The sequence below is a fragment of the Bufo bufo genome, chromosome 11 (genome assembly GCF_905171765.1).
Source record: "Bufo bufo chromosome 11, aBufBuf1.1, whole genome shotgun sequence".
Classification (NCBI taxonomy): domain Eukaryota; kingdom Metazoa; phylum Chordata; class Amphibia; order Anura; family Bufonidae; genus Bufo; species Bufo bufo.
In genome coordinates this window covers 8,545,911-8,573,587 of record NC_053399.1, presented here as the reverse complement: position 1 = coordinate 8,573,587, position 27,677 = coordinate 8,545,911, and the positions used below count along the sequence as shown (strand labels likewise).

Below are 27,677 nucleotides of genomic sequence, written 5' to 3'. Positions count from 1 at the left end.
CTCTTTTCACAGAAAAAAAAAAAAAACTACTATTTCTGGGCACTCGCTCAAAAACAGGTAGGAAGCAAATGCTTCGAAACGAGGAACTAAAAACAGCCAAGTGATTTTTTTTTTTTTTTTTCCACTACCAAGAATGCCAAATGTAAATCTGATTTATTTACCTACGTCTAATAGATCACCAACAAAACTACAGGAGGAGAGGGGGGAAAAAACAGCATTGAAAGAAAAATAATAGCAGGCTGGATTTATTACAGGACATTTATACCATCATTTTAAGGGGTTTTGAAGCCAAAAATATTATCCGTATACAAATGATCTGCAGCAAATTATCCCGCAGCAAACAAAAGATGAAGGGTCTATCTAATGAAAACAATACTTATGTGGCTCCGGCATTCTAATACCCCACACACACACACAGATATTGCTAGCACATGGGTGTCGAGAGCACAAAGTCAGTGCTGATAGATAAGTAATGCATCGGAAGAAGAAAAAAATCTAAAAATAAATAACCTGCAGCAGCCAATCAGATGCCAGGATTCATCCATTAGTTTAAAACTAATATTTCCCCTATTGATTGATGGACAGATACATGTACACGGTCGTATGTATTCTGCTTTCCACAAAAAACGGATCCACAAAAAATACAGGTGACGTCCGTGTGCATTCAGTATTTTGCGGAACGGAACAGCTGGCCCCTAATAGAACAGTCCAATCCTTGTCCGTAATGCAGACAATAATAGGACGTGTTCTATTTTTTTGTGGAACGGAAATACGGAAATGGAATGCACACGGAGTAACTTCAGTTTTTTTTTTTTTTTTTTGCTGACCCATTGAAATGAATGGTTCGGTATACAGTCCGCCAAAAAATAACGGAACGGACACGGAAAAGAAAATACGTTGTGTGCATGAGCCCTAAGTCCGTATATATATACAGATGTAACAGAGCTGAGTTTGTCACTGGTACCAAAGCTCAGTTTTTACAGGCTGCACAACTCATGGCGATATCCGGGGCCGTGTACTCGTAGTTGTGGAGTCGAAAAATATTACAAGACGGTGACGAAAACATTCCAAATCCTGATGTTACCATGACTTTACTATAGTAATATCAATTTATTTAGGAGTTGGAGCCAAAAGAGTCGCTATCACGCGGAAGTGAAGAAAGGTGATAAAAGCTATTTCCACCTTTGGCAAGGCCATGTAATAAGTCTACGTATCTGTCTGTCTGCTGTGAGCATAAATAAACACACTAACCCAATAATACTGCCACAGAGTGCTCAAATAATAAGCCATAGGCCTCTTGCACACGAACGATACGGATTAGGTCCGGGTGCGTTCAGTTAAAAAAGCGCGATTTCGCAAACAAGTCCAGTCAGTTTTGTCTGCGAATGCAGTTGTTCAGTTTTTTCCGCGCGGGTGCAATGCGCATTGATGCGTTTTTTCACGCGCGTGTTAAAAAACCGGAAGGTTTACAAACAACATCTCTTAGCAACCATCAGTGTAAAAACCCATCGCATCCGCACTTTCTTGCGGATGTGATGCGATTGTCACGCAGCCCCATTCACTTCTATGGGGCCAGGGCTGCGTGAAAAACGCAGAATATAGAACATGCTGCGATTTTCACGCAACGCACAAGTGATGCGTAAATAAAAAAAAATACTCATGTACACAGCCCCATTGAAATGAATGGGTCAGGATTCAGTGCGGGCGTAATGCGTTCGCGTCACGCATTGTACCCCGCACGGAAAACTCGCTCGTCTGAAAGGGGGCCATACAGTGTCCAAACAGAGCAGCCAAGTAATAGTACCATACTGATGCGTTATAGGGCCGCATTCAACACAAAACTGACAGGAATGGAGCCTAACAGATCCCGTTTGGGAGAAGTGTTTTTTTTTTAGGAGACTTTTCCATCAGCCATTTTTGACGAACTTTGTGACGGATCCTCCGACGCAGATGTGTATGGTGATATGGTGCATCCTTTAAGGCCAAAATATTAGTGTCACATAATGCCCAAGTACTGGCTTCATAAAGTGAACAAATAATAGTCCCATATAACTCCAAATGGTAGCGCCATACAAGGCATAAATAGTACCGATGCACAGGGCCTAAGTAATGCTGCCAAATTGTGCCCAAATATTAGCATCATAAAATGAACATATATTAGCTCCATACAGCAACCAAATAATAGTGCCAGACAATGCTTAATGATGTCATACAGTAAAGTAATGCTGGCATATTGTGCTAATACATTAGTGCCACATACTGTCCAAATATTAGCATCACGAAATACCCAAATAATAGTCCCATACAGCTCCCAAATGATAGTGCCGGGCAAGGCTGTAATATGGAGTCCAAATGTTAGCGTCATATAATGCAAAAATAATAGCGTCATATGATGCTTAAATAACATCATGCAGCACCCAAATAATAGTACCGTTAGGCTACTTTCACATACCGCTATTGAGATCCGTCATAGGATCTCAATAGCGGAAGAAAACGCTTCTGTTTTGTCCCCATTCATTGTGGTGCGGAGCAAGACGGATCCGTCCTGGCACACAATGTAAGTCAATAGGGGCGGACCCGTCTTGGCTATAGAAGACACAATACAACCGGATCCGATCATGACGGAGGCATGCGGTTGTATTATTGTAACGGAAGCGTTTTTTCAGATGCATGACGGATCCGCAAGAAACGTGAGTGTGAAAGTAGCCTTAGTTGTTACCATCAGAGTGTGTAATCAAGGGCCATTATAATATTCCGCATGCCGCTGTTCACATTGCCTCAGCACACAAAGGGTTACGCGGCTCATTGTAGTTTTAACAAATGATAAAGCCTAATAAAGGCAGCTGCCTGACGACAAATCGTAACTCTCAGGACGGAGAGAAGCGGCAATTAAATGTGTGCAAATGCAGATGTTTGAGGGAAAGAGCAACTTTCCTAAGTGTTTTATCTCCTGTGTGTGAGTGTGAAGGAAGCGACAATATGCACATTCATCAAACAGCGCTTTTCTGCCTTTTAGTCTTCAACAATGATGAGTTTCGTTTTGTGATCTTAAGCCATATTTACAGATATTCAAAGGCAAATCCTATCTTGTTAGATTGTTATAAATGGGACCCCAGGGAACGAGGCACAGCTCCGGCAGATGTGAAACTCTTGGAGAGACGCACCGCCGTTCTTAACGCTCAAATTAGAAAAAGTAAAAAACTGCTAATATCACACTCTTCCATTTTGCTGCCAAATGATTACAGTATCCGTGCGTCTCTCCCAAATGTCCAATTACCATGGCTGGCCAAGTTCACAAGCAGGACTGAGCACATCACAAGTGACTGCATGTGTCCCACGATGAGCCAGAGACCCAGACATGACGACAGGAGGGAAGATTAGATAGAGACATAGATAGATAGATAGATAGATAGATAGATAGATAGATAGATAGATAGATAGATAGATAGATAGATAATAGATAGACATCAGATAGATAGATAGATAGATAGATAGATAGATGGATAGTAGATAGATAGATAGATAGATAGATGGATAGTAGATAGATAGATAATAGATAGATATGAGATAGATAGATAGATAATAGATAGATAGATAATAGATAGACAGATAGATAGCTAAGAGATAGATAGATAGATAATAGATAGATAGATGGATAGATAGATAGATAGAGAGATAATAGATAGATAGACAGATAGATAGATAGACATCAGATAGATAGATATGAGATAGAAAGATAGGAGATAGATAGATAGATAGATAGATAGATAGATAAGAGATAGATAGCTAGATAAGAGATAGATAATAGATAGATAGATAATAGATAGGAGATAGATAGATAAGAGATAGATAGATAGATATGAGATAGATAGATATGAGATAGATAGATAAGAGATAGATAAATAGATAGATAGATAGATAGTAGATAGATAGTAGATAGATAAGAGATAGATAAATAGATAGATAGATAGATAGTAGATAGATAGATAGATAGATAGATAGATTGTTCCGGCCTTAAATCTTTGCTATAAAGTCGACAGCAGGACGCACAGCCGACCCATGTGAACATTGCTAGAAGAATAGATGGAAATATCTACCATACATTCTGCAGACTAATCTTTACACTGAACGGTGTCCAATCTCCTGCACCCCAGACTTGGCCCCAAATCACAGGCAGCTCATGCTCAGAGTGGAACCAAGGTCAACTCAGTCAACGCGGAGTCTGGGGGCATATGGCAGCCATGTGTGACCAGCAGCCTAGTGATGCACTGCAGACTGTCCCACTCCACCTCTGACCGGTCGAATAAAACTTCAATTAATGAAGGAAAATATTTGATTTAATGCCGTCAATTACAGAACATGTGAGATCTGCATCTGGTTATTAAAAAATTCATTGAGCAATTCATAAGATGACAGACGACCACCAGGAAGTGAGCCCGGCCGCGGTAATGGGGGGGTTCTCTGATATAACAGCCATATATTCTACAAGAGGCCATGGAAAGGGATTCTCTTTAATGGAAAACCCCTTTAAATCATGTCCTATCTTCTCATGGTTCCTCCAGAAAAATAGAAGGAACCTAAACAAGCCAAAGTGCCGCTGAGAGACAGCCTCCAGTGTAGCCAACCCTTCTGTGATCACTTCAATACGTCTAGCTGCCTGCACTTAAAGGGGTTCTCTGTGAAATTAAGAAAATGAAAATACTTAAATATTACTTTATTATAAATATATTCCCAAATACCTTTTATTAATTATAAAGGCTAATTTTGTCTAGGGAGCAATCATTAGCAGATACAATGGCCGCCGTCTTATTAGTACACACAAAACCTGTCCTAATCACACAACAGGACAAGTTACTTCACAACACTGGGCCAAAGTCTGTTCTTTCTGTACTTCATGTCTCCTCATGAACTCCATACCTACAGAGATTCAGCTAACGTTCTTATCATCTGTATTCAGGATCATAATCCCTGACAAGTAGGAAAGAGCTGTCTCAGCCTCTTGTTGTGAAGTAACCTGTCCTTCTGTGGGATTAGGACAGGTTTTGTGTGTAGTAATAGGACGGCTGCCATTTTGTTTCTGCTAATGATTTCTCCCTAGACAAAACGAACCATTATAACTAATGAAAGGTATTTGGGAATATATTTATAATAAAGCAATATTTAAGTCTTTTTGTTTTCTTAATAACTGGTGAACCCCTTTGACTGGTAGTCACTCAAACAGGAAGTGGAGTGATGGCTAGGCAACGTTACTCCCACACTATATAAGTACAACAAGGGGGAGTCGAAAGAAGATAAAAGAAACATGGAATGTAATGTACACATGAAGCTGATGAGATAAGTACATGTAGCTACTGTTGTAGAGCTGAGCTTTAAAGGGGTGGGCCAACTTTTGAGGGTTTTTTTTGGCAGACCCCTCATCCTGGCCAGATCTGCAAAGGGTAGCATGCCAACTGTCAACCTCCACTTTGACGCCAATGACAGGCCTTGCGTCACATGTTCAATTGACATGACGCAAAGGGGAGGCTGTTCAAGGCTGCGGCCAGAAATTGGCTGCAGCGGCATCAAAAAGGATGTTGACAGCGGGCGACCCGAGCAAGGCAGCCAAGGCCAGGGAGCGAAGTAGTCGGGATCCAGTAGTGGAAAGCTGCTAAGTCTGATGAGGACGGGGGTGGAGGGGAGTGGGGTGGTTATGCCAAAAAATCTTCACCACAACTCCGAATGCAATATGCAGGCCTTTCCTTAATCTTCACTGGTGCTAAATATCAGATGTAAAATAGTGAAAAGAAACGAGGGATCGACCGATATCGATTTTTTAGAGCCGATACGATAACCTGCGAACTTTTTAGGCCGATAGCCGATAACTTATACCGATATTCCCTACTCACCCTAATAGAGCTCTATTTGGGTGAATAGGATTTTACACTGTCCCTGCTGACCTGTGCATAGTACACACAGCAGCAGGGAGCTCACCATGGCAGCCAGGGATTCAGTAGCGTCCTGGCTGCCATTGTAACCGATCGGAGCCACGCAATTACACTACTGAGGCTCCGATCAGAACTGCCACTGCCACCAATGAAATTACTTAGGTTGGGGGGGGGGACCCTGTGGCCACTGCCACCAATGACTTTAATTAACCTTTAATACAGATACAGGAGGCGGGTACAGCCGGCACCGCCTCCTTTATTTTTATTAAAATTATCATTGGTGGCACAGTAGCCAGGCTGCTTGACTCTGGGCAGGACACTCAGGAGGAGGAGGCTGCTGCCGTTCGCCGAGCACACTAGCTGAGACGGCGCAGCCGTAAACCCTCCCCTGTGCCTCCTCCTGCTTTAATATTAGCCAGACATTCATTGGTGGCAGAGGTGTGGGCAGCTTCAGAGCCCGCTCATTTTATTGGGCTCTGCGGCGGCCACGTCATAGTCCCTCCTCCCTCCTTCTCCACTGACTCTGGCCACTGAACATGGCGGCGCGCGCCAAGCGCCATGTTTTCTCAAAAGCGAGCAGCGCTGGACGCACTATCGGCATATCGGCAAGGTTAGATGCCGATACCTTTGAAAATCATGAATATCGGACGATAATATCGGTAAATCCGATAATCGGTCGATCCCTAATTAAGGAACAAGAAGTGTCTGCCGGGTAAAACGAGGTACAAGTGAGCAAACCGGCCTAACCGCTCGCAGGACTGATTAGTAGCAAAAGAGGCTGAAGGCGCTGGCGGTTTCCAGCCCTTGAACCTACTGCACTGCGCTCTATAAATTTCAACTTGGAATGGTTTTCTGCTCCTTCAAAAGATCCAGTGGTCGGATGCCAAGTCTGGCTGCCACCCGTGAAACTGAGGAACGAAAAAAGTCAGGAATAAATAAAACTTCCTGCTTCGGGAACTTCCCTTCAATCTCCCTGCTTTACAAGCTGGTAACAGCCCACCAGAGAAAGTAAGAGGAGGCCTCGACCGCAGGAGCCTCAGGCTGACGCTTCACAGTCCTGCCCCGTGAAAATAAGAGGAAAGGTACAACAAACGGGTGGACTATCACACCTCAGGTCACTGACACCCGGGAGCCTCCAAAAAACTCAGGAGGGGTGTAACCAGTGACTAATTATCTACAACTGTCCAATAAACCGGACAAACATATCAACAGACCATCATGGAAGCCTGATAATGTGACTGCGCACAATAACAGGTCTACTGTCAGCAGATAAGATAGAAAGATCCGGAATACACACACCCATAAAACAGGAACAACCATCGGGAAAACCCCACCATCCGTAGGGAAGAAACAAGGATCAAAAGGAGGACGGAACGAAGAAAGAAAAAAGGAAGGAAAAAGAATGGATGGATGGAAGGAAAGCAGGAAGAAAGGGAAGGAAGGGTGAAAAAAAGAAAAGAAGGAAAGAAGGAAGGAAAGAGGGAAGGAAGGATGGATGGATGGATGGATGGAAGGAAAGCAGGAAAAAAGGGAAGAAAGGGTGAAAGAAAGGAAGGAAGGAAAGAGGGAAGGAAGGATGGATGAAAGGAAGGAAGGAAAGAGGGAAGGAAGGCAGAAGGATGGATGGATGAAAAAAAGGAAGGAAATAGGGAAGGAAGGGAGGAAGAAGGATGGATAAAAGAACAGAAGGAAAGAGAGAAGGGATGGAAGAAGGATGGATGGAAGGAAGGAAAGCAGGAAGAAAGGAAAGAGGGATGGAAGTATGGAAGAATGGATGAAAGAAAGGAAGGAAGTAGGGAAGGAAGGAAGAAGCGTGGATTGAAGGACTGAAGGAAAGCAGGAAGAAAGGAAAACAAAGAAGAAAGCAGAGAAGGAAGAAAGGAAGGGAATATGGTAGGAAAAACAGTTGAAGGAAACAAGAAAGAAAGGAAGTAGGAGGGAAGAAAGAACGGCAAGAAGAAGGGATAACAAAAGGAAGGGAGAAATGAACAAAAAAAAAGGGAAGGAACATATGATAGATGGGTAGATGGAAGGATGAAAAGAAGAAAGGGAAAGGAACATAGGAAGGAAGGGAGGAAAAAATAGGTAAAAATGAATGAGGATAGGAAGAAAAGATGAGGTAAGGAAGAAAGGATGGAAGAAAGAAGGAAAGAAAGGAAGGAAGATAAATATGACATAGCACAGATACTACTCACACACATATCATTTCATATCTACTTCTATCACACACACTTTACGACCTATGACCTGTCTGCAGTGATGTGAGTCCGTATATTACATGCACAGACATATCATTGGGTGACTTTGTGCCGCTGCCTCCCTGGTGTTAGTACATAAACCTGTCCATGTGTATGTAGTACTCCGGCTTTCTAGGAGTGTAAAAGAAAATGGCATTGTGTCTCCTAGGAAGTCGTGTCTCACTGATGCTCTCAGACATGGAAATGACACAGTAATTAACTTAGTAGGTTTTAGTGTGGGGGAGGAGCTGTTCCCATAATCCATCCGCCGAGACAATGTAATATTATGTCGTATCACTTGCCCCACCCGACACTTAATAAATCTGTATTGGGCGTCTGCAGGACCCTGGACCAAAGCTGACTTTTTCCTTTTTTTTTGCTAGAAATCTTAATACAAATCACACCCTTAGCTCTGAGACAGGGGGATCACAAAGGAGCTGCCTGCTCTACTATGGGAGCTGATTTGTAATGATCCCAGTGTTTATGGAATGAGAACAGACAAGGAGTTGAGGAGGAGGCGGAGGAGGGGGGGTTGTCAAAGTGAAACAAAAAGACAAGGGGAAGGGAAGGCAAACATGTATTCAGGGGCAGACGCACTGACCAAGGTCAGCGCAGAGCTGCAGACCCCAAGAGCAGCTGTGCAATTATCCCCAAATTATGCACAGACTTGAACATTCCAGGAATCCGGCCGGGATGCCAGCTTAGCATGGGATCTGGAGGAAGGTGTAATGATTTTAATAGCAGCTTGGGCTTGGAAAAACAAGATTACGCTCTGTCACACTTGAGTTTTTTTAATTGCTGATCCAAACGGATTAGGTAATGTATCAAAAAATGTAGAGCCCATTAAAATCAATGGAAAAAAAAACATCCATTGTGAGAATTTTTTTCCCAGTGGAACAGATTGAGAGACGGATCACAAAAATGAGGTCATCCATTGCCCAATCTGTCGTCCATTGACGTAAACGTGAAAAAAAAAAATCTGGACTTGGTTGAACATGATGGACTTATGTAACTACGTAACAATGTAACTATGTAACAACCCAACTATGTGACACGACCTATAGATACAGACGTTGACTGCTCCGTTTCTGTTTCAGTCCCATGAGGTCCACAGGGTCATTTACCTGTCAAAACAGCACAATGAAAAACAGTAGTGTGAACCTGGCCCAAGATGGTCTCAGATGGATCAGATGATGCAACTGCTGACAGCCGAGTCTATAATGAGAGGAACTGGTGTGAAAAACATCACAATAGGGTTCAGGCCACAAAACGGAATGGACGTCCAGCAATTGGAACAAATTAATACATTCGCGAAAAACGACACCGTGGGAACTTTATTTTTAGCAGCATCTCAGTAAAATATGCTAATCTATTCATATATCAATTATGCCTGCAAAGCGGTGATATACGGTGACAGAGCTGACGGACAGTGTTTTAATGGCTAAAAAGAAGAAAAAAAAGCGTGGCCGCACAGGCGATAGCATCTGCCGGGCATATGGCTGACCCTTTGTAAGACAGAAAAGACCCATAATGCACTGCAGAGTCAGCCTCCACATCAAGGGTTAAAGGCTCACTCCAGAAAAAGTGTGAAGAATTTGATGGGTTTGAACATTTTTGGGGTTTATTTCAGCCGGCGAGAAGGGTTAACGAGTCGTTCTCACTACTTGTCTAGAGCACACCAACAATAAAAACATTGGCTCGTGAAAGCGAACTCGCTGCCAGCAAGACACAGTGCGAGTGAAAAGTCCGTCCTGTTTTCATTACATCTCTGGGATTTCCGGATTCCAAATCCCCAGATACTCCGCCCACTATTTTAGCTTTCACCCCTGTGCGATGGAGCCCTAATCACTTCAAGGGAAGGGAATAAAAAGGCTGCAGAAATAAATCGTTACGCGTCTATTATATCAGTATAAAACAATCACCGCCGGCCATAATAAACACATGGATTTAGCAAATGATACATAATCCACTAAGTAACCTCAGAAAATCTGAAGCTGAGCCCCCAGCAGATGGATATGGGATAGATAGATAGATAGATAGATAAGAAATAGATAGATAACAGATATATAGATAATAGATAGATAGATAGATAAGAGATAGATAGATAAGAGATAGATAGATAATAGATAGATAGATAGATAGATAGATAAGAGATAGATAGATAAGAGATAGATAGATAATAGATAGATAGATAAGAGATAGATAGATAATAGATAGATAGATAAGAGATAGATAGATAGATAGATAGATAAGAGATAGATAGATAAGAGATAGATAGATAATAGATAGATAGATAAGAGATAGATAGATAGATAGATAGATAGATAAGAGATAGATAGATAGATACGGTATAGATAGATAGATAAGAGATAGATAATAGATAGATAGATAAGAGATTGATATGAGATAGATACATAGATATGAGATAGATGATAGATAGATAGATAAGAGATAGATAGATAAGAGATAGATAGATAGATAGATAGATAAGAGATAGATAGATAAATAGATATGAGATAGATAGATAGATAGATACATAGATATGAGATAGATATTAGATGGGTAGAGAGTTTCGTTGCGATACTGTTGCGGTGTGGTCTTGCCCTGTGCAGACAGAGATGTGACCAGCGCTCATCATGGTGCACTGTAGAACTGCACGATCTGTTGTGGGGGGTGTGACGGTGGTGCAGTGCCATCTTTTGGCTTGGGGCCCTGGGTAACAGGGGGGGTGATGCTGGCACACTGTGGCATGTAGTAGGCGTGAATTTGCTCGCTCTGGCGTGTTGTAGGAGGAGTGATGTCGTAGGAGACAGCAGAAGGTGTGATAATGTTTCAGCACGTCTTCTGGTGGCACAGGCACAAGGCCCAGATGTAGACTGATAGTAACACAATGTGGGGCGTCGAGGGTAGAACGAAACCACCACTGTGAGCAGCGTGAGAAAGGCACCCCTCAGCAGGAAGTGGTCGGCGCTACTGTAACATCCCTGCAGTCACAGGAGCTAACAATCTGATTTCCCCATGTAGTGGGGACAGTTTCATAGGACACTGATGAGGGTATGAGAGGAAACCAGGGCAACCATAGTAAACCCGTAAGAATGCAAACTGCATGGAAATGTGGCCCTGGGGCACCAGGAACCCTGACTCCAGCCCTAAAAATCCTTGTAACCACTGAGCCTACTGCCAAAGGAAACACATGAGCAAGAGCGGGGTCCATGGAGATTAGGCTCCCACTGGTCCGCAAAGCAACGGATAGTCCATGGCCACCAAGGGCATACCTACCACAGGGGCAGCCCATATACTGTAGCAGCTGAGGGGGGGGGGGGGGGGGGGGGTCTGGGATCAAAAACCCCAGTCAGTGCTCTACATACCCCCCCCCCCCCCCCCCCCCCCCAATCACATACAGACACGTGAAGCCAGTGCAGTACAGGTGGCTCTGGCAAGACGGGTTTATGGAGCAGCACCGTTTCGAGGCTCTGACCTTGCTGTAAACACTCCATTCTCAGAATGTGCATGAAATCTATTTTTACAATAACAAAGTACATTTTTTGCATAGTTTCTAACTATAATTTTTTTTTTTTTTAAAAGCACTGGACGCAGATAATGTGCAGGTGGCTTATATCAGCAGTAACATGTCATGCGCTGCATTCTTTTCCATGCTGGCCCCCTCTGAACCCCTCTCTCCGGGGAAGGTGGAGTCACGCATTGTGCCAGGACAGTATAGACAGATGGAAAGGACTATGGGGCATCTGCAGTTGGACTAAACACTTGGGAAACCGTAGGCAAGCAGGGTCAGTGAGACATGTTTTCGTCCCTTGATCTTCTATTGTAAAAAGTGAAGTATCTGGTCTAAGCATGCAGATACTATGGACTTACATTCGTGGCACCTATCTCCCATGAACCCCTGGCTCCATATTGACAATCCTCCATGAAGCACATAGGGAGAGCATTGCCCAGATCCACCTGTGGCACTCTTACTATAGAACTTTATAGTCTTATGGTCAGACGCTCTTAAAGTGATGGGGAAAAATGGATCAGAGACAATCTGATGGACTTACAGCAACGATAAAAACAAGGCTTCATTTCAGCTGCTGCTTGACACGCCATGCTCCTGACCTGTGCCTAATATCCTACTGGTGTCAATATAAAGAAACTATACCATTATATACATATTGCAGCGTTATAGGATTATTCATGCGAGTGTCGGGAAGAGTTGGGATTTGGCGGCTAGACAATCTGTAATAACCTTCCTTGTTCTGTAAGTCCTTCCCCTTGTCTTGCATTCTGAATGGAAGCATTCCACAAGGTGCTGCATTGAACTGCTATGACCACTGGGACCCCCACCGACCCAGTCTGTATATGTGTCGAGGGCATTTTTGAAAATTGCAGTCTCTATTCATTTATCCCCAGACTGAATATCTGAATAATCAAAAATGGCAGATTTTGGTCAACCGTCCCTTCAAAATTTTACGCTAAGCAACTTTCATGATGGTTGACGGCAGACTGCTCAGAATGTGACTTGTGAGACCTGCACCTATGTGACATTTATAGCATATCCATCGATATGCCATAAATGTCCACCCCTTTAAAGCTTGACCCAAAATCTACCTACAAATTTTACAAACATTTTTTGGAAAAAATGGCATATGTTGTGTGAAATCATTGAGTCATTTGTAGTTGAGAAAGGAGCTGAAAATGCCTTCGTTTTGCCCACTATAAAAAGACAGAATGAACTTCAGCAGTGTCCTTGAGCTCTAGACGAAGACTATATTACCCGGCTACAAAAATACCAGTGCGATCGCCTGGGCGTAGGAACGGCATTTATTCTGTGAGCTGTTTCCTGGTAAGAGATGACCATGCAGTCCGTGCTATTTCCTTGTGAAGAATGCATCCCTGTTATGACCCGTGGGCCCTTATCTCATCTGCTCTATGGAGCTGAACTGTAAACGTGTGAAGGACGGCTGCCGACACACCTTCTGCCGCATACCTGGCCCTAAATAGACCATGGATGGCGGGAGGTTGGGCAGAACATTTATAGGTGGAGGCTGCAGGACTGGCGGCCAATTTACTAAAGGACTGCTCTCCTGGACCAACATGGCGACATATCTAGTTAATACGGTTGAAAAAACCCATACGTCCATCAAGTTCAACCAAGGGATAGGTGGGGATGCGAATCCCAAAAGGAATTGAGACTCCGATTTCTACACGTTTTCATAAGCATTAATGTTGTTTACTTTTAAGAATTTGTCTAAACCCCTTTTGAACCCGTCCCCTGTTCCTGCTGTGACCGGCGTCCTAAGGAGTCTATTCCACGGCTTCACCGCTCTTACAGTAAAGAAGCTTTGACGCTTCCGGAGACTGGACTTTTCCTCTCCAGTCGGAGGCAGCGCCCCCTTGTCTTTTGAGCGCATATTACATGGAACAGCTTTTCACCGTATTTTTTGTGCGGCCCATTTATATATTTGTACAGGTTAATCATGTCCCCCCTTAGACGTCTCTTCTCAAGACTAAATATATTAAATTCTTTTAATCTTTCTTCATAACTAAGACCCTCCAGGCCCCTTATCAGTTTAGTCGCTCTCCTCTGTACTCTCTCCAGCTCCAAGGCGTCCTTTCTATGGACTGGTGCCCAGAACTGAACTGCATATTCCAGATCAGGCTGCACCAACGCTTTGTAAAGTGGTAATATTACTTCCCTGTCCCGCGAGTCCATGCCTGACAATATCCTGGTGGCCTTAGAAGCAGCTGATTGACATTGTGCTGCAATTTAATCTACCATCTACAAGGACAAATCCTTCTCTATAAGTGTTACATCACCTAGGACATATGAAGCACGGAGATTATTACTACCAAGATGCAGAACTTTACATTTGTCCACATTGAACCTCATTTGCCAAGTTGATGCCCAATCACTCAGTGTCCCGGTCAGCTTGTAGTGTGTGGACATCTTCCATAGACTGTACAGCACTACACAGCTCAGTGTCATCTGCAACAATAGATATGGTGCTATTAATCCCGTCCTCGATATCATTAATAAATAAATTAAATAATAAAGGGCCCAGCACTGAACCTTGGGGTCACCACTTATAACCCGGGACCATTCTGAATAGGAATCACTGACCACAACTCTCTGGACACGGTCCTTCAGCCAGTTCTCAATCCAATTACAGACTAGACTTTCCAAGCCTATAGACCTTACTTTACCTATTAAACGTCTATGATGGACAGGATCAAAATCCTATGCAAAATCCAGAAACACTAATCCACAGCCGCCCCTCTGTCCAGGCTACTACTCACCTCACTACATCCACAGCCGCCCCTCTGTCCAGGCTTCTACTTACCTCACTACATCCACAGCCGCCCGTCTGTCCAGGCTACTACTGACCTCACTACATCCACAGCCGCCCCTCTGTCCAGGCTTCTACTCATCTCCTCATAAAAACAAATCAGGTTAGTCTGACAACTTCTGTCCTTGGTAAACCCGCGCTGGTTATCACTTATAATATTATTTACAGTCACATACTCCTGTATATAGTCCCTTAAGAGTCCTTCAAACATTTTCCCACAACAGAAGTTAAACTAACCGGTCTATAATTACCTGTGGAGGACCTAGATCCTTTTTTGAATATAGGCACCACATTTGCCCTGCGCCAATCACTTGGCACTGTACCAGTACCTAGAGAATCTTTAAAAATTATAAACAGGGGCACAGCAATGACTGAACTGAGCTCTTTAAGCACTCTTGGGTGTAATCCATCTGGACCCGGAGCCTTGTTCACATTTACCTTATTTAACTTCTCTTGGACCATATCTACAGTCAGCCAATTGAGGATATTACTGGATGTACTAACGGCCCCGGCACCACAGATATCGGCTCCTCTCTCTTCTTTTGTATATACAGAGCTAAAAAATCTATTTAGTAACTCTGCCTTTTACTTATCTTCCGTGACTAACCCCCCCCCCCCCCCACCTCCCCTTTTACCATTATTTAGAGATCCTACCTGCTCAGACCTTGGTTTTTTAGCATTTATATAGTTAAAAAACTTTTTGGGATTTGTTTTGCTTTCTTTTGCTACCTGCTGTTCATTTTGTATCTTTGCTAATTTTATCTCATTTTTGCAGAAGCCCTTTATAATCTTCAAACGCTCCAGCTGACCCCTCAGATTTATATTTTTTAAATGCCCTCTTTTTGGCTTTTATTGCCCTTTTTACAGTAGCTGTAAGCCATGGGGGGTTTAATTTTAGCCATTTATTTATACTTGTTACCTAAAGGGATATATTTTTTAGTGCAATTACTCAATGTGGATTGAAGCTCTTCCATTTATCCTCAGTATTATTATGTGACAGTACCTACTCCCAGTCTATGCCCTGAAATGCTGCCCTCAACCCAGGGAAATTAGCCTTTTTGAAATTCAGTGTCTTTGCTCTGCCGGGCAGAGTTTGCTTCTTATAGTGTAGGGGGAATATAATTATATTGTGGTCACTATTCCCTAGTGTTTCTCGAACGGTAACATTTCCAACAAGCTCTGCATCATTAGAGATTACCAGATCCAGCAGAGCATCGCCCCTAGTGGGGGCTTCTACAGACTGGCCCATAAGGTGGTCCTGCAGCAAGTTCAGGAATCTTCTCCCATTTGCGGTTGAGGCAGAACCAGGACCCCAGTCAGTGTCTGGGAAGATAAAATCTCCCATTATGACCACTGTACCCGCCTGTCCAGCCGCTCTATTTGGTTATACAGTTGCGTTTCTATCTCCTCTGTGATGTTAGGGGGTCTATAGATTACACCAAGTATTATGTTTTCAGAGTTTATATCTCTTTAAAACTTCCACCCATAAGGTTTCCACATCCTCACCCACAATTGCCTCCTTCACACTTGTCTTCAGATCCCTCCACACATACAGGCACAGACGCCACCACATTTTCTATTGACCCGGTCTTTCCTAAATAGTGTAAAACCCTCAATATTAACAGCCCAGTCATGTGAGGAGTCCACCATGTCTCAGCCACACCAACTACATCTGTGGGTTCCTCTAGTACCACAGCCTCCAGCTCCCCCATTTTTCTACCTAGACTTCTGGCATTTGTGAAAATACATTTTAAATTACTATTACCTGTAAAGTGACTATCCGGGATTTTTTGGTTACCTTGGTTGATTTTTGTATGTAACGGGTTCTTGTTACCAGCAGCTCTATTTTTCATCGGTGTACAGTTCTGCCCAGTCTTCTCCCTATTTTCCTCGCTAACCCCAGCCCCCACTAAATCCCCACTGTCCCCTTCTATATCCCACCCTCTATCTACCCCCTTATTAGTATGACCCCCCAACCCCACCCCCTCAGATCCTAGTTTAAAAGCTCCTCCAGCCGTCCATTTTTTCCGCCGGGGCACGCTGGATTGTAGGTCACAGGTCGCGCACTACTTTTACTCCACGTCAGTCGCTCGCAACACACGACTGCCGGCGCATTCACAGCCAAATCACTGCTCTAAAATAGTCGCGCGACAACAAGTTTTGAATTTTTCCATAGAATCTGAACGAGGCCGCCAAAAAAATCTAATTCCTGTGCATACGACGCGGCCAGTCATGGCGTTTGGTCGGCACATAATACGCACAAGAATCTGTCTCAAATCGGACATGTATGAACAAGGCCTAACCATGACATGCGGAGAACTGAGATACATAGGTGGGCAACTCACATACAGTTGTATTCACACGTGGCAGTTCTGCGACTGTTCCATACATCCGAGAGAAGTTGCTTTGGCTAAGCTTCATTTAGCGGAAATTTCCGCGACAAATCTGCCGTGTGAGAATTCACCCCTATGCTTCTCTTTGTGGTTGATAGGCCCTTAAATTTTTGTAACATTAAGGACTTGTTCACACGACCCGTGTGCCCCCCGTGGCTGTGCTGTGGACCGCAAATTGCGGTCCGCAATGCACGGGCACCGAACGTGGGCCAGCCGCATGCGGATCGCGGACCTATTCACTTGAATGGGTCCGCGATCCGTCAGTTCTGCAAAAAGATACAGCAAGTTCTATCTTTTTGCGGTGCGGAGACACAGAACGGAACCCCAGGAAGCACTCCATAGTACTTCCGTGGGGTTCCGTTCAGTGCCTCCGTTCTGCACCGCATCTCCGGATACGGCCACGGGGGGCACACAAGTCATAATAATCGATAGCAGCATAAATGATCGGCTGCAGTGCGTCTATAGTCAGCATTAGGCGAGGTTCACACGTGGCGGTAGTGTGCTGCACGACTAATTCCCGTGGACGCGTGCGTTTTACCAAGGTTTTGAAATCCATGGCACATCATTGGTTCCGGAGGCCAGGTCCTGAGCGACTACTTGGGAACCCTGCTTTTCGCCTTGGTAAAATTTAAAGGGACAGTACATCTAAAACCATTAGTCCTAATATCCTTTACACATTTTTATGTCCCACCAAAGAACACTACAGCCGGGCTAATAAAAGGGAGCAATGGCTCGCATGAAACTGAATCAAACCAATAAAACGGAATCAAATGCCCTTCTACGCACCAGTGGCCATGATAATACGCCATCCTGATAATAAGGGGGTCCGATCATTTCCCCGGTTGGATTATAACCAGCATCATCTTCAAAACCATAGAATTCCTTTAATCCGGCATAAAATATTCTGGTTCTGTTCTTGAGAAATTCAAGATTATCATGCAGTTCCGGATTACTGGACATTCTGGATGCCAGATTAAAGGAATTTTCAGGAGCTAGTGTGAACCCGCCTGCTCCGGAGAATATCTGGCGCAAGTTCTTGGCCTAGACAAAAAGATGACAACAGTGGTGCTAATCTGACACGGTAGCCCCAAGAGCTAACAATCAGATTCAGCTCTGCAATATTAATACATACACCTCTTCCTCTAAATCTTCCTCTAAAAATAGGCAAATATAGCTGAGATCAAGTTCAGCTCTGCTACATCTATATACAACTCTTCTTTATACACTCCTCTTCTATAACTCCCAGCCTAAAATGTACAATGTAGTAAAGATGAGTTTACAATATGTAATCTTATAATATCCCAACATTCTACAGGCAAACATATTACAGATATACAAATGGTGTAGTTCCAAGACCTAAAGCTCACATTCAGCTCTGCTACATCTATATACACCTGTTACCTAAATCCACTTATATAAACCTCAGCTTAAAATATTCAAATATAGCAGAGTCGGGCTTACTATAATATCTTACTATAATATGGCACTGCAACAAAACCCTAAGGCCTCTTTCACACGGGCGTCCCAGATTTGCTCCAGATGCGTCCCGGGTGCATTGCGGGAAACCCGTGTGAGTGCGCACACAATTTCAGTAAGTTTTGACTGCGATTGCGTTGCGTTGTTCAGTTTTTATCGCGCAGGTGCAATGCGTTTTGCACGCGCGTGATAAAAAACTGAATGTGGTGCCCAGACCCAAACCTGGACTTCTCCACTGAAGTTCGGGTTTGGGTTCGGTGTTGTGTAGATGTTATTATTTTCCCTTATAACATGGTTCTTAATACAGAATGCTAAGTAAAATGCGGCTTGAGGGAAGGATCTTCTATCTTCATTCAGCAGGACCTGCGCTGACGTCACCACGTGGTGAGCGCGATTACGTCATCAAAGGTCCTTTTGCAGGTCCTCAAAGAAGAAGAAAGAAGACGATGCCGGCTGCACAATCAAGTGGATGAGGTGAGCTTAGTTTTTTTTTTTTTTTTTAACCCCTCAAGCAACATTTTACTTAGCATTCTGTATTAGGCCCCTTGCAGACGAGCGTGTCCGGATAAGGTCCGGATGCGTTGCGGCAAACCTGCGCCAGTAGGTACCCAATTGCAGTCAGTTTTGACTGCAATTGCGTTCCGTTGTTCAGTTTTTATCGCGCGGGTGCAATGTATTTTGCACGCACGTGATAAAAAACTGAATGTGGTACCTGGACTTCTTAACAGAAGTTCAGGTTTGGGTTCAAGGTTGTGTAGATTGTATGGTTAACATGGTTATAAGGGAAAATAATAGCATTCTGAATACAGAATGCATAGTACAATAGCGCTGGAGGGGTTAAAAAAAATAAAAATAATAATTTAACTCACCTTAATCCACTTGTTCGCGCAGGCGGCATCTCTTCTGTCTTCTTCTTTGAGGAATAGGACCTTTGATGACGTCACTCCGGTTATCACATGGTCCATCACATGATCCTTTACCATGGTGATGGATCATGTGACGGACCATGTGATGAGCGTAGTGACGTCATCAAAGGTCCTATTCCTAACAGAACAAGACAGAAGAGATGCCGGCTGCGCGAACAAGTGCATTAAGGGGAGTTAAATTATTTATTTATTTATTTTAACCCCTCCAGCACTATTGTACTAAGCATTCTGTATTCAGAATGCTATTATTTTCCCTCATAACCATGTTATAAGGGAAAATAATAAAGATCGGGTCCCCATCCCGATCGTCTCCTAGCAACCGTGCGTGAAAATCGCACTGCATCCGCACTTGCTTGCGGATGCTTGCGATTTTCACGCAGCCCCATTCACTTCTATGGGGCCTGCGTTGCGTGAAAAACGCACAATATAGAACATGCTGCGATTTTCACGTAACGCAAAAGTGATGCGTGAAAATCACCGCTCGTGTGCACAGCCCCATAGAAATGAATGGGTCCGGATTCAGTGCGGGTGCTATGCGTTCACCTCACGCATTGCACCAGCGCGGAAATCTCGCCCATGTGAAAGGGGCCTTAACCATGTTATAAGGGAAAATAATTACATCTACACAAAACCGAACCCAAACCCGAACTTCTGTGAAGAAGTTCGGGTCTGGGTACCACATTCAGTTTTTTATCACGCGCGTGCAAAACACATTGCACCGTGCGATAAAAAACTTAACAACGCAACGCAATCAAAACTGACTGAAATTGTGTGCGCACTCGCATGGGTTTCCCGCAATGCACCCGGGACGCATCCGGAGCAAATCCAGGACGCCCGTCTGAAAGAGGCCTAAGGCCCCTTTCACACGAGCGAGTTTTCCGCGAGGGTGCAATACGTGACGCACTGAATCCTGACCCATTCATTTCCATGGGCCTGTGTACATGAGCCTTTTTCTTTTACGCATCAGTTCTGCGTTGCGTGAAAAACGCAGCATGTTCTATATTCTGCGTTTTTCACGCAGTCCTGGCCCCATAGAAGTAAAGGGGGCTTCAGTGAAAAACGCATCCGCAAGCAAGTGTGGATGCGATGCGTTTTTCACTGATGGTTGCTAAGAGATGTTGTTTGTAAACCTTCCGTTTTTTATCACGCGCGTGAAAAACACATTGCACCCGCGCAATAAAAACTGAACAACTGCACGCAATCACAGACAAAACTGACTGAACTTGCCTGCAAAATGGTGCGATTTTCACTGAACGCATCCGGACCTAATCCGTCACGCTCGTGTGAAAGGCGCCTAATACAGAGGTTTTACCACTATATACAAATCATGTAGTTCCGAGGACCTAAATACTACAATCATTAGTTATCATAACATTGCAATACTCTATAATACGGGTGAACTTAGCACAGATAGAGATGCAGCAAAGCTAAGTCTACAGGAGAACTTAGTACAGTACTGAAATAACCAACCTAGCTCTGCTACATCTATATGTACCTGTTCTCTAACTCCTCTTCCATAAACTTCGGCCTAAAACGTAGCAGAGCTGAATTTATAATGTAGCAAACTCATGTCAATTTTGTAAGCTTGTAAAGCACAAACAACGCAGGCCCATACATTCACAAGTTCAGCTCTGCTACATGCCATTGTAGCGTTCAGTCGTGCACATGCGGTTTCAATAGAAGCGAGGTAGAGAAAGTTTTCCTGTCGCTGACGCCGACGTCTCTGCTACTATTTTGGGGATTAACCTATAATTGTTTTAAAAGTCAGAGAGTAAATCGTTGCCAGAAAACTCCTGACGAAGAAAAAAGCCTCTCGGAAAATAAAACCCGAGGTGTTGTGAGCACATCGCCGGCTCTGCCTCCGAGAAGCCAAGACCGCCAGACAGTGACACGAGGAAATCAGAATACCCGCCGCTCCGCAGCACACCTTCCTATTATCTGACCCTGTGTTTTGGCGGCTTCTGAACAATAGTAATCTGCACGAGGCCTGCTGGGAGGAGCGCTGCCTCCGCTATATGGCTGCCAGTGCTGCAGGACCTAATGACTGCGCACCACAGGTCGTTCTAGGAGGGACCTACAACCTGCGTGCTGTGAAACTACAACTCCCATCAAGGCCTACCATTAGGCTGAGAAGAGTAGAGGCGGCCGGGGGTCTGCAACCTGTGCAACTACAACTTCCATCCCATCCTGCAAGCTGAGGAGAGTGAGGGTCAGTGGCCTGTGGTCTCCTCCGCTGTTTTGGAACTACAACTCCTAGTGTATCGGGCAGACTAAAAAGGGGTAATCAGGGGTCTGTAGAGTCTTTAAGCTGACATCTATTGTATCTCAACTACTCCCACCATGTGCTGACAGCCCCAGTGCTCTGCAACCCATGGCTCGTCTGCTTCATTAGGGCTACAACTCCCATCATGATTGAAGAGGAAAAGCAACCTATGGCTCCGCTGATGTTTAGAGCAACTACTCCGATCATGCTGAGAAGAGGCAACCTATGGTCTTCTTGCCATTTTAGAGTTACAACTCCCATCATGCTGAGAAGAGGTAACCTAAGGCTCCCCTAATGTTCTAGGCCTATGACTCCCATCATGCTGAAAATAGGAGACGCAATCTATGGTTCTCTTGCCATTTTAGAGCTACTACTCTCATCATGATGATGATTGACAGTGGCTTTTTACTACTACCACCACCATCCCCTGCAGGCTAAAAAGAAGAGCGGTTGTCAGCGGGTCTGCCACCGGGGTCACAAGACCTAGCATGTCTTCCAGACTGAAAAGAAGAGAGACCATCAATGGTGAATGGTGGAACAACAACTCACACCATTGCCCAGAAACCAGTGGTCTGTAGCCTGTTATTGTGGACCCTATAGACCGAGAGCTGTGCCCAAGAGCATGCTGGGAGTTGTAGTTTCACAGCACGTGTCACACATTTTGGGCAGGGGTTGACCTATTCTGTTTGGATTCCGCTGTGGAGGAGAAGACGCCGCGTTCTGCCTTCTAGGAATAGGTGAGGCGCCTCTCCTCCGCACCAGCTTCAGGATAAAAAGGTTTAGGATTAGCGCTAATCCTCCGACTTCTAACATGCAAATCAACGCAACGTCAGACTCCTGAGGAGGGGGGGAGCCTCCGTGCAAGGCAGATGAGAGCCTCGCGGGATAGGAGGCGAGATATTGGCGCTACGGCGGGTTATTAATATACTTGAAGCGCTGGGGTCCTAGGTTCTAATCCGACCAAGGACAACATCTGCATGGAGTTTGTATGTTCTCCCCATGTTTGCGTGGGTTTCCTCCGGGTTCTCCGGTTTCCTCCCACACTCCAAAGCCATACTGATAGGGACCTTAGATTGTGAGCCCCATTGGAGACAGTTGGTTGCTAATGGTGATGCTAATGTCTGTAGAGTGCTGAGGAATATAGTAGCGCTATATAAGTGCATAGAGGTCAGTACCGCCAGCGCTGCCACGGACATGGAGGCGCCATTCACTGCCCCTTTACTCTCAATGGGCAGCGGCTTCAAGCTTGCAAGGCTGACCCTGACCCTCTGCACAGTAGGGGGCACTGTAACATATCTGCCCATTTACACAGGTACCTACACAGAGTTCTATGGACCTATATACACCTATAGGGGCGTGCCACCCCGCTAAATCATCTCTCTTTCTAGCTTTTGGGGGTTTAGATTTAATAATATTAATCATTTAGAGCTTTTACAGTAAGCAGTATCTATAGAAAACACTATCTAGGGGGCGCTGTTAGTGCACATCTGATCTCCTGGGCGGTGCCATAATCTGTCACATCTGTTGTCGTAAATACTTATATTCCATGATAGGAAAAGCCTGGAGCAGGTTTTCTTGGAAATCTATATAGTATCGGCTCCTGTTAGTCACACTGGGGCGTCACCCTTCTCTTCATCTGTCTGACACCATCAGCACTGAGGGACACACCCCAATGACATGAGATACCGAGCTGTCAATTCACTGAAACATTTCCAGGAGGACTAAAAGAGGATATTTTCTTTACGTTGGATATAAGTATTTTCTAAAACAGACATCACAGGAGACATGACAGGCCCTGTAATAAATTCCAAGGTAATCTGTGACTCTAGAAAAATGTGACTACGTAGGATACAGAGTCCTATAATGAAAGAATTTGCCCATATATTGAGCGGTAAATCAGCCATGGATGATGATGATGATAATGAGGATGATTTTCGCCCTTTAGATCTAAAGAACTATAAAAAAAAAATTGAATAAAATCTCAAAATTTGCCAAAATTCTAAAGTATTTGACCAAATTTGAAGCCATCTGTCGGGTTTAGGACTATCGCTCGTCTTGTACGTACTGACCATGTCTGTCTCATCGGGGTCATTACTAGCCCTAGTCTTGTATGTCTCCTCCTCTCTCATGTCTGTTTCCTCAGAGTTAGGACTAGCCCTCAGCTTGTATGTACTGACCATGTCTGTCCCCCCAGGGTTGGGATTAGCCCTCATCTTTGTACGTACTAACCCTATCTGTCCCCCTGGGATTAGGACTAGCCTTCGTCTTGCACCCACCAACCATGTCTGTCTCCTCAGGGTCAGGACTAGCCCTCGTCTTGTATGTACTGACCATGTCTGTCCTCTCGGGGTTGGGACTTGCCCTCATCTTGAATGTACTGACCCTGTCTGTCCCCCCAGGGTTGGGATTAGCCCTCATCTTTGTACGTAGTAACACTATCTGTCCCCCTGGGATTAGGACTAGCCTTCGTCTTGTACCCACCGACCATGTCTGTCTCCTCAGGGTCAGGACTAGCCTTCGTCTTGTATGTACATACCATGTCTGTCCTCTCGGGGGTTGGGACTAGCCCTCGTCTTGTATGTACTGACCATGTCTGTCCTCTCGGGGTTGGGACTTGCCCTCATCTTGAATGTACTGACCCTGTCTGTCTCCTTGGAGTCGGGACTAGCCTTTGTCTTTTACATACTCACCATGTCTGCCCCCTCCAGGTTTAGGTCTTGCCCTCCTCTTGTACGTACTGACTATGTCTCTCCTCCCCAGGTTCAGGACTAGCGCTCGTCTTGTACGTACTGACTATGTCTGTCCCCCCAGGGTTGGGATTAGCCCTCGTCTTGTACGTACTGACTATGTCTCTCCTCCCCAGGTTCAGGACTAGCCCTCATCTTGTATGTACTGACCATGTCTGTCTCCCCAGGGTTGGGATTAGCCCTCGTCTTGTACGTACTGACTATGTCTCTCCTCCCCAGGTTCAGGACTAGCCCTCATCTTGAATGTACTGACCATGTCTGTCCCCCCAGGGTTAGGATTAGCGCTCGTCTTGTACGTACTGACTATGTCTCTCCTCCCCAGGTTCAGGACTAGCCCTCATCTTGAATGTACTGACCATGTCTGTCCCCCCAGGGTTGGGATTAGCCCTCGTCTTGTACGTACTGAATATGTCTCTCCTCCCCAGGGTCAGGACTAGCCCTCGTCTTGTACGTACTGACTATGTCTCTCCTCCCCAGGGTCAGGACTAGCCCTCGTCTTGTACGTACTGACTATGTCTCTCCTCCCCAGGTTCAGGACTAGTGCTCGTCTTGTACATACTGACCATGTCTGTCCCCCCAGGGTTGGAATTAGCCCTCGTCTTGTACGTACTGACTATGTCTGTCCTCCCCAGGGTTGGGATTAGCCCTCGTCTTGTACATACTGACCATGTCTGTCCCCCCAGGGCTGGGATTAGCCCTTGTCTTGTACGTACTGACTATGTCTCTCCTCCCCAGGTTCAGGACTAGCCCTCATCTTGTATGTACTGACTATGTCTGTCTGTCTGTCCCCCCAGGGTTGGGATCAGCCCTCGTCTTGTACGTACTGACTATGTCTCTCCCCCCCAGGTTCAGGACTAGCCCTCATCTTGTATGTACTGACCATGTCTGTCCCCCCATGGCTGGGATTAGCCCTCGTCTTGTACGTACTGACTATGTCTCTCCCCCCCAGGTTCAGGACTAGCCCTCATCTTGTATGTACTGACCATGTCTGTCCCCCCAGGGCTGGGATTAGCCCTCGTCTTGTACGTACTGACTATGTCTCTCCTCCCCAGGTTCAGGACTAGCCCTCGTCTTGCACATACTAACCATGTCTATCCCCCTGGGGTCAGGACTAGCCCTCATCTTGTTCGTACTGACCCCTTCTTGTGGACCACGTTAACATCTCCAGAGCAAAAGAAAAAATGGCATCGTACCTGCAATATTCTCCTGCTTCGGGCAAATTCCTTTTGTAGGTGTGAGAAGACGGTCTTCCTCATCGGGTGTGACTTGGATACCGATTTCCACCGGCTCTGCCACTTTCCTGAGCTCGGAGCGAGTTGGGGGCGGAGGACTACTTTTATCCAGACTCTTTTCATAGCAGCCACCGCTCGGACCTCCGCACTGTTTTTTCTTGTGCTCTATAAAAACCAAGATGTCTCCCAGCGGGAAGTTCATTTGACACTGTCCACATGTTAACAAGTCTGGGTCAGTCCCGCTGCCGGACAGGCCAAGGGTCCCCGACTCTGGGATGGCGAGACCGTCTTCGTCTGTGATTACCGCTTCGACATGGTGCTCTTCAGCTGTAATGGAGCACAGGAAAAATCGTGAAAACATTGCTAAATATTCAATAACCTTTTAAAGTGCATTTTTACCATAATAATATAAAAAATTGTCATAGTTTCTGTTCACATTAGACAGGGAAATTTTACCCCTTGAAAACGGTGGGATCCGTGAGGATCTGCTGGTGTCCATCATCTGATGGATCCAGAACTGCAATAATGTGAACAGAGCATTGTGTGTTTCTGGGAAAGCAGGGTGCTGACCGATAGGCCCACAGGGATTGTCACTCAGCTGTCTAGAAGCCAAATGGGCCCAGTAATGCAGCTCCATCCTGACATTCCGGAGCCTGGGAAAGCTGGGTGACAACCCTAACAGCAGCCGCATCTATCCTCTCAAACACAGTATATATGCAACCTCAAAACCTTGACGGATGAGGATAACTGAGCTGATCCACTGTAACAGACAACCTTTCCTCTCCCCATAAATCGTGCCTGAGGACATCTGCGTTAAAGCTATCAATGGCATAAACAAGTCTAAAAACAGATAGATGTCTCCTAATAGCTGCCGATTCCTGTAACGTCCCCCCTCCATCCTCCCCGTCATACAGCATGCCCTTGGCAGTACATACCACTTGAGATGGTACCTGTATCCTCTCATTATTTACATCAAACATGTCTCACTGAATTCAAAAAAGGCAAAAAATTAAATAAACTGTATTTATTTATTTTTTAAATACATAAATATATTTAATAAAAAATAAATAAATAAACAAAGTAAATAAAAATGTAAAGTTCCGCTGCTTCTGCCATTATCCTCTCTTGCATTGTAGCAGACAACAGCCTGTTTATCGCTTGCGAGATTACTCAGGGTTGTAATTAATTGCAAGGGAGAGTCGAAACCGGCAGATGATTTTTTTTTATTTTTTATGCGACCCAAGCGAGAACACGACGTTTGCATGAAATGTCCTCACTCTTTTAGTCTAAACAAATTTCACTGAGGAGGATTATATTAGGAAAATTACATGATTTTTATTATTTTTTTTCTTTTTGACAGGACGCCTAACCAGCTGCTAGTGATAATAGACAGGACGGAGCAGCGCCAAAAAAAAATACAAAATTTCCAGATATAGGGGCTTGTTGACACTGTTCTGCACTGTAGGTTACTTTTTCTTCACGAAACTGTCAAAAAAATAGTCAAATCTGGATTCCTGGCATCTCCTATGTTCCTAGTATATGTCACGTTTTTACAGGAGGCAGACGAGGCGCTTCACAAGTCTGGTTACCATGACTATTCGGATCATGGTGGGTACAATGAATGTATCATATGATGATATATAAAGGACTTTATAGGGTTGGCTACATCTGGTTCTAGGAAAGCTGGGTGGTCCGCCATGACAGCTTTCACAGGGGTAGTCACTCTGCTTTTCCAGACTAATGAAGGCCTAGTAATAGCGCCAGATAGAGGCTATAATACCGACATAGAGCTGCCATTCAGGCATTTACGAAGGGCGAGCAGGAACCCGCCTGGTGGCGGCCATATTAGTTGGCATCCCGCTTTTCCAGAAACAGATATATTAGCCGGATAAGAAGAGAAAAAAAAAAGAATACAACTTTTTTTTGGACAAATTTTTTAGGGTTAAACGCTCTATAGGGTCACATACGAAAGTATAAAGGTTCAATAATAATAATAGAAACGATGGCACAGTAACGCCACCATCCTCTCTATCAACTGTTATGAGGTAAGTGCAACTTTTTGTAATCAGAAAGAGATGAATCTCATTCGGGTGGAAAATTTGGCGCTAGTGCGGGCAACCAATGAGACAACAGCT

At 44.6% G+C, this 27,677-nt stretch overlaps 1 protein-coding gene across 2 annotated transcripts in view; it reads right to left on the bottom strand.

The window, feature by feature from the left end:
- BCL11B (BAF chromatin remodeling complex subunit BCL11B) overlaps nt 1–27,677 on the bottom strand; it is an 89,304-nt gene that overhangs the window by 44,723 nt on the left and 16,904 nt on the right. For both annotated transcript variants that reach the window (XM_040412536.1, XM_040412537.1), the window contains exon 2: nt 25,504–25,869. In XM_040412536.1, the coding sequence (XP_040268470.1) occupies nt 25,504–25,869 (366 nt within the window). The remainder of the gene's footprint in view (nt 1–25,503; nt 25,870–27,677) is intronic.